The sequence below is a fragment of the Grampus griseus genome (genome assembly GCF_964374135.1).
Source record: "Grampus griseus genome assembly, chromosome: 3".
Taxonomy (NCBI): Eukaryota; Metazoa; Chordata; class Mammalia; order Artiodactyla; family Delphinidae; genus Grampus; species Grampus griseus.
In genome coordinates, this window is record NC_139019.1 from 112,978,232 (window position 1) to 112,987,008 (window position 8,777).

Sequence of the window (8,777 nt, forward strand, 5' to 3'; positions counted from 1 at the left end):
ATGGCTCCCCTGCCCGGTGGGCACCCTCTGTACTGAGAGGGAGCCTTCTGCCCGCAGCAGTGACCACGGCCCGAGCCGACCTGCTGCAGTGCCTGCACACTCAGTAGTGAGCACGGGGCAGGCGAGGGCACAACTGCGACCTGATGGCATCTTTCCTTCCTTCCCTCTGCTGCTCACTATGGTGCATCTTGACCATTGGCACTATTGCCATTGGCGGGAGGTAGGAAGAAACGTGCAGTACATCTTGCTCTTAGCAAAGCAAGGGATCACTCTAGATATGGCTATGGAGTCAGGTTTGCAAACGGCAAGGTAGTTAAAAAAAAAATCAATCCCACAAAGTGCATATTTATCTGAAGTCGAATCCCTTGCATATCCAGTGTAAATTTATTTTTTGACAGCATCCAATAAATCCCAGTAAAGTCGCTAAATTAAGATTCTTTAACATGGCAAGTGGTGTCAGAGCTCTTTAAGCAATGCTGATATGCCCTTGATTTTATGCCATGGTGGTCTGCAGCAAGCTGTATTTGCAAAGCAGCATTAGCAAACAGAAGCAGTTGCACCATACCTGAGTAACCTCTAAATTATCAGTAATTATATCTAATGAAATCTCCCTCAGAGTCCCTTTGTTACCTTCCAGTGACACTGTAAGGAACCTGCCCATCTCGCTAAGCAGATTTCTCAGCAGCCTCAGTCTCCTGCTCTGAGAGCTTCTCTTCGGACAGAACTGACATCCATGGCGACACCGAGTGGGTGATGCTCTGCTTGGCCAGGTTGTGGTGGTTGATGACGGTGTAAAATTTCTCCCGGACGTTGGAGTCTTGCTCCGCATGGTAGCTCTCCAAGCCTCCTGGGATGCACTGGGTGTTCTTGAGGGTGAAGCCATCGGGACAGGCACGGTCATAGTTGTACATCTTGTAGACGACCAGGAAGATGACACAGGTGAGAAAGACCAGGGCAAAGAAGACCAGCACAGACACCTTGAACCTCTTGGTAACACCCTCAGTGATGCTGACAGTGAACTTGGCTATCTCGGGAGGACGTGCTTTGCCTTTATTTCAGTCAGGTTCATTTTTAGTCTTAGTTTTCACAACCACCTTATCCAGGGGCGGGAAGTGCAGCTGATTGACATCAAGGGGCGTCATCAGGGGGGTGGTGTCGAAGCCATCCTCCAGCAGCGGCTGCTTGGTGCCCTTCTCCGTGAAATTGTTTCCCACCTTCACCATGGTTCCGGGAGACCCGAGGCTGCCACTCCACGCCTGGCTCCGGCAGGTCTGGGCTCCGACCGTGCTCTGAGCCTCCGTGTTGCCCGCTCCCGCTCACAGCAATCTCAGATGAAGATCTTGAGACAAGTGGGGCTGAGAGACAGGCTTTCAAGTTGAAAGGTCTAGAGTTGGAATCCTGGCTCCACCTTTTGCCAGCCTTGTGACTCTGGACAAGTTACTGAACCTTTTAGTTTGTCAGGCTTTTAAAATGGCAGACTGGAGATAATAATAGCTGTCGTGTAATTTGAGCTTGAGCTGGATATCCCATCTCTAGCTCACTTGGACTCCTTGAGCAGGTTCCCAGTTCAAGATGCTTTAACTGTAAAGTAGAGAGTCTGGACCAGGTCCCTAAGTCTCTACAAACTTGAACCTCTCAAACGTTTTTATTCTCCAGTTGGCCCTACCCACATTTTCTAGCCTCTTTTTCTAGTCTACCCACACTCATATTATTCAAATAATATTAAAATGGCATACATTTCAATAAGAAAGTATCTGTTCTAAAGAGTAAGCACTTGGGGATTGGTTTTGAACTATTTTCCATCTTCCCAGTTGTCTTTTTGTTATTGGTCATGTCTCCATGCATCGAGTACTTCACTGAAGTCATTTGTAAAAGATAAACAAAAGTAATCACAGAAGAAGGCTTTTAAAATATACCTAGTATTTTGAGATTAAAAAAAAAAAGTATTGTCATTCAGTCTTGTGATTTTTAAAAATTCGGGCTCTATTTAGTTTTCTGCTCATTTTACCTTCTGACGTGCTCAAACCCTTCTGGTGTTAGCTCCTTTTGGGGCCCCAATCTGGTAAAAAGCAGAGACTTGGAGGTCAGACTTTGTACTCTGATCCTGCTTAGGCCTGAGTCACACTTCTTGGGAGAAGCTGCTAAACTATTCAGTGGAGCAGCTTCTTCATCTGCAAAAAAGTAAAAGGAATAATGGTGGGCAACTCCTTCAAAAGGCAACTGTGGGGGCTTCCCTGGTGGCGTAGTGGTTGAGAGTCCGCCTGCCGATGCAGGGGACACGGGTCTTGCCCCAGTCCAGGAAGATCCCACATGCCGCAGAGTGGCTGGGCCCGTGAGCCATGGCTGCTCAGCCTGCGCGTCCGGAGCCTGTGCTCTGCAATGGGAGAGGCCACAACAGTGAGAGGCCCGCGTACCACAAAAAAAAAAAAGGCAACTGTGGGTGATAAATCCTGATAGAGTGCTCCTCTCTTCTTTAGGAAGAGCTTCTGAACTGCCATCCACTTTTCTAAATTGTACGTTGATAAAAAATTGCTAGGGAGGATTCCCAGAATTCAAGTTTATGAGCCCCTCCTGAGCCCATTTCTCTCAACAATGCCATCATTCCAGGGAGGGAGGGTGCTCGTTGATGCCAATGCAGACCGTAGATTGAGATTCCAAAAGAGATCTTTACAGGAGAGGGAAAGACTCACAAATTGGGCACAGTGTTTATTATTATAAGTTCTTTTAGAAGGAGAGGAGGTAACTGAGTTGAAAGCTAAGCAGTCACCTCTTTGTGTCCCCAAAGGGCCTTGTTTCAGAAGAGGATGTGAACTCAGTTTCAAGGTCTGTTATCTGGGGACACACACTCAGGTGGGAATTAAGCCCACAAAAGACTAAAACTCTTTGTCATGGAATTTCTCAGCCTGTCCTGTGATGATGCTTCTCCCTTCTCAGGAGCACCTCTCTGGACTTGCCGTCACAGCTCAACCTGAGAAAAGACTCAAGAGCACCTGAGCAGTGTTTCAGAGATGTAACAGTAACTGTCCTAGCAGGAGCCGGAGCTGGAGCTTCAGTCCACATCACTTTTCCACTGGAGGTCTGCTCAGGAGGGAGAATAGGTCAGGTGCCAAGGTCAAAAGTACACAACTACTACACAGCAGTGAGCCGTGGAGCGATTAATTCAAAGGAAATATAATAACTACTGAACCAAGTCAGAGCACAGAAAAATTTCTCAAGGAACACATAAGTACCCAATCTAAATTCAGAGTCCATATGGATGTCATAGACGCTGTAGCCTACAAACTTAAAGGACGTTAAAGCATCGTTTGTTAATTCCCTTCATTAACAAACATAAAAAACAAGGTGTTAACGTTCTCATTTTCAGGTGGAGAAACTGAGGTAGATGAAGCAAAATGACTAAACCTCAGGGCAGATAATTTCTGTGCAAGAGTTGCACATCATATAAATCTTGATGTTTCTGTAATAATCATGTTTTATCAAAGAAAAAAAAATGTGTGTGGCTAGTATTTGTCAGAAGTTAAAATGTCTTTATTACTTCCCATGCGTTTTCCTGAATGACCTTGAAAGCAGACACTCAGATATAGCAAGAAATAAACAAGCCTTTCTTTCCCATCCTTAAATACCTCAGCTTTGACTTACATTTGGATGCTCACAGAATTGTCAGTTCAGCTCCTTTCCTTACAGAATCTGGTGTTGATGAAACATTATGGGCCTTCAAATCATGTATGCATACAAGAGTATACTGGGACATTCCTACTCCATGGGATTACTCTTAACATAAGGGGTTTCACAGCAAACCCTGGAGCTACGTGAATTGATTCAGGTATTGATGGAGGCCTTTTAACCTCACTGGGAGTCTTATTAGCTCCGATTTCTATTCTAATGATACTTTCAAAACATTTGTTTTATTTTTTCAGCTCTGTTAAGGTGTAATTGACAAAATTATAAAATATTTAAAGTCCACATTGTGGTGATTTGATATATATTTATATGTTTTGGTTAGAACATTTAAGTCCTCTCTTAGCAGATTTCAATTATATAATACAGTGTTATCAACTATAGTTACGATGTTTTACATTGGATCTTCAGACCTTATTCATCTTATAGCTGAAAGTTTGTACCCTTTTACCAACCTCTCCCTATTTCCCCCATTTAAACATTTATATACCTATGAAAATATTTAGCCACTGTATCCTTGCCATTTAATCTTGACACAATAGATAATCAGGCTTTAGCCATACTTTTCATATGGGTTGGAAAGACTCCACAAAAGATGATATGTCAGAAACATAGTCATTTGGTCCACAATAGCTGGAGGACAAAGCTCACACTCATGAATCAGATGTGTTGCTCTGTTGGACTCTGGGGATCCTGTCAGTTTTACTGCCAATAATGAGCAAAATGATTCTCCCTAAAATGCAGTTAGCATTTAATTGCCCCTTCTTTAATTTTTTTCTTAAAAATGAACTTTGAATGCACATGCCTTTTTATTTGCATATATTATTGAGATAAGTGATCAAACTCATCAAACACCTCAATTAAGATACTGTGTATCTTTTCCATTTTCCATAAATGCATACATTGACATTTGATGTCATTGAGAAGGGTTTCAGTGGAAACAAAACCATATTTGAGAGGAGGACTGATTATTAAACTCCCTCTTGATCCCTTGGTTGCTATTTTTATCAAGCTGCTCTTACAGATGCATCAGCCAGTCTGAAGGAAGCCAGATGTCAGTGATCCATAAAAAGTATGAATTCTACACCCTAAGTCCCGCTGCAAAAGAGCATGACCACAGCGCCTTTTGGAGACAGGGACTGTGGTTAATTACTGATGAAGCAAAGGCCACACTTAATCACAATGTCTTTTTAGCGATATTTGTTGTAGTTTTTATAAAATTGCTACATGCACCGTAGGTCTTTGTAGAAATTATCCAAGCCTGAAACGAATTTAGTCTGTAACATTCCACAACTTAGAACCAGATAAAATCCAGGAGTCAGGTCAGCCATCCAGGAAAACCTAGTTCTGGTCTGTATATCCTCTTTCAAGTGTACATATTGTGAGTTTTAGTTCAGAGCAACAGTGATGAAATAGTCAAGTGATTTCGAGTTTTCTCCTAAACCTCAGTTCCCTTGCCAGTAGAAAGGAAGTGTTAAAATCCACCCTCCATGGGCCTCAAGACTACAGTCAAGATGAAATAATGTGTATCAAATGCCCTGGATACTGTAAAGCCTTATACAAATGTCCATGACAATAATGATGAACACCTTACATATCAGTACATTTAAGTAAATGATTATAAATTGGCTTACATTTTACTCTACACTGATATATAAAGCTTAGCTATTTTTCTAAATAATAGCTAGAGGTAACATATATTACACATTTGCCATGTGCCAGATACTGTGCTAACTGCTTTATATGAGTTGTTTTAAATTCACACAAATCGTATGATAAGCTTGGCTATTGTCCTTAATGACTAATCCTAATGATTAACACTTATTACACATTAACCACATTGCAGGTACCATGCTGAGTACTTTACATGCATTATCACTTTAAATCCTCATAAACTGTATGATATATTTGCTATTGTCATTCCCATTTAACAGGTGATAAAGTGAAGCTCAGGTAACTTAACTTTTGCCTATACAACTTGTGAGGCTGAATGATTTGTGAGTGGTAGACCTACTGTTAGGAGTCTAATCTGTCTGATTTCAAAGCCTGTGCTTTTAGCTGGTATGCCACTGCCATCCATCTTCCTCATGCATTTTTTCTAAATTTCCTTAGACTGTAAATTTTCCCTCTAGAGTGCAGGATCCTTGAGGGCAGGGGAATTACTTGTTTATATGGTATATGTACCTGGCACCCGATGCTTGGCATATGGTGCATGGTCAAATAACGTAATTCTTAAATACTTGACTTTGGGTTGGTTATTAAAGAAGGCCAATAAAACAGAGGTATTAATGTTTACTAGCGTCCTCTTTCTTACAAATACAGGAGCCATGTAATCCTATAAATACTGTTTCCTATTTGTAACTGACAACTTTTAAAATAAGGTATGAGTTGCAAAGGAAAAATTAATTTCCAATTAGCTGCACTATAAATAATGGCCCATAAGTTGCTAGGTGAGACTGCTCATATCAGAGGGTATATTAAGTCTTTTTGTTTGTTTGTTTGTTTGTTTTTGTATTAAGTCTTGTGGGTGACTTGGGCAGATGACTGAAGCAGGCGTTCCCACTGCTTCAGAATACTCCTAAATGTTTTTTAATGTATTTCTAAAGGCATCCAACTTATTTCTAAAGTATCATCTTCCTTATTTTGTCAAAGCTGAGGTGAGATAGTACGTATAAATTACAGTTTAGTAAGTGCTCTAGTAATAATTGAATAATATTAACTATTTTAGTTTAATACATTTATAATAACTGTGGATTCAAAGCATTCAAGTTCCCACCTAAGCTAGTGAAAATAATTTGCTTGTGCAACACATATATTTTGAGTAAAAAAGATATTCACTTATTTACTCCATGAATATACGTGAGTTCATATTCCTTGCCAGTCAGGTCCTACAGGAAAGAAGCAAAGTATCCTTCTGCTACTCATTACAATACATGATATTGAGACATACTTTCCAAACACTTCTGCTAATCTGGCATTTTTTTTTGCCATTGCATCTTGGATTGAAAAACATTATCCAGTGTTCCTGAATGTTAATAAATGATTTTATCATCCATTTATCTTTCACCAAATACCATCATTTAGAGAAGAGGTTATTCTCAGTATTTTCAAACTACCCTATGTATTAGCCGTGCAAGTATAACTAGTGCTTTGTGTGTGCTTCTTTTATTTCATTTTTCTTTTTAAATCCTCGGTGGTCTATTTGGAACTAGGGAGTTGTGAAACTGAATATCTATATCTCATTGTGTATAGCTCCAGGTAGAGCTGAAACAGTAAGTTCTAATAGTTACATATTTTTTTTCCTCCGAAGATTTGTCTTGGAATACAATAGATATGTGTAACCTTTTGATTGTTTATTGACCTCTGTGACAAGAGTCTGAAATAAACATCTAGTACCAAAAAAGTAAGAGAGGCTCTTAAATCATGAAATGCAATACTGAGAAAAGTAACATGCTGAACATTTATCTGGGGGTGGGGGGCAGTGTTGATTGCGTTTCCTAAGCAAGAGATCCTCTCATCCAGGCTACCACATGCATGTGTAATTAGCCTCAATGAGGCTTCACATAGTTTTGAATTTTTTCTGGGTTAATTACTGCCTAAAGGAGTTAGCTCAAGTGTTTTTAGAAATAATTGTTTTGAACTTACAATTGTGACATAGAACCTTAGTAAATTGTTAAATAATTGAACCAATGTCATTGTTTAAAAGATCTTAGAGAGTGAGTTTGAATCATATCCATAATGAATATTCTGGATTTAATGTGAATTCATTCATAAATCTGATGTGTGCCCAGTGCTTCAGAAATAGGACCCACCAGCAGGTGGCATTCTGAGGCAAAAATTCACTGAGTGCCACCAGACAGGGTCATTCATTATTGCCTCTTTCAAATCTACCCTAAATCCATTAAGCCTTTAAGTCGCAATTAATGGCAGTAGCATCCTGGTTATGTCTACCCAATTATACTTAAGTGAATTTACAACTTCAAAGTTAAAGAGGGAGGTTCTGTGTTCCAGAGTTTCAAAGCTTTTGCCAAAGCCCTGACAGATTACATCTCTTTTAAGAAAAGCATATTTGTTATGCTGAAATGGTTGTCTAAAGGACATGCTTTCAACAACGAAAAGGAACGAAAGGTAATAGTCTCCTTCCCACCTGTAGTTCTTTAGTGGTGGCAACTTATTAGGATATAGCTTTTTCCTCCTCATACCCCTGTATTTATATTAAGATAAATACAACCACAAAAAAATCAAAAAGCTCTCAGTAGTGAAGTAGGAGGAGAAGAGACAACATGCATACTCTCTTATAGGAATAAAACTACACTCTAGCACAAAACGGCTGGGCTACCAGCATGAGTTGCCTATTTCTAAAAGGCTTTGTAAACTTAGACTTTCAATGAAAAAGTAAACAAAAAAATTCTCTACCAACCCAACAAATAAGAGACTTTAGATCCAGATTTACATCTAAAAATCTAAGCAATGCACAAGAGGGAGAGGGCTAATAAAAGTTTAATTCCATATTTCAGCGAGAAAACAAGCTGTACTGGAAAAATCATTATGAAAGAATCATCATAGCTGCTTACATTGAGGGTGAAATACGCAGGCTTGTCCTTCTCTAGATGACCGGAATCCGGTGTTGAGTCGTGGGAATCTGGCTCCCCATGGGTGGTTTGCCGAATAGATGCCACTCTCCGTGGTGCTGAAGTATGAAGCTGGTCGAGTGAGTGGAGTTGAGAGGATGTGAAAGCGCACTCCAGTGTCCTTTGTGTTGTAATAGTAAAAACTCGCCTTCCGTGGCAGACCCGCTTTACTGTTCTTTTCCTAATCTGGGGGAGATTTCCCAGGGAACATGACGGAGAGGGATCCGTGTGTGAGACTGGCACGCGGTGTGGTGATGGGTTCTTATAGTCCCCACCCCCTCTCCAGTAGCTTTGAAAGGGAGGTAGCAACTCTGCCTTCCTACCACAGCTCCAAAGGATTTCTGCCGGCCCCCACTCAAGCCCCAGAACGGCACATAACACACACACACACACACACACACACACACACACACACGCACACACGCACGCATGCACACACACACACGCACACACGCACACACACACACA

At 40.8% G+C, this 8,777-nt stretch overlaps 1 protein-coding gene across 1 annotated transcript; it reads right to left on the reverse strand.

Moving 5' to 3' along the window:
- Window positions 1-665: 665 nt before the first annotated feature.
- On the reverse strand, window positions 666-1,223 carry LOC309820497 (neuronal vesicle trafficking-associated protein 1-like; the record flags this gene model as incomplete). Its single annotated transcript, XM_082651293.1, has 2 exons — window positions 666-977; window positions 1,095-1,223. 2 exons carry the CDS (start codon window positions 1,221-1,223, stop codon window positions 666-668), a joined length of 441 nt encoding a protein of 146 aa, XP_082507419.1.
- Window positions 1,224-8,777: the final 7,554 nt, after the last annotated feature.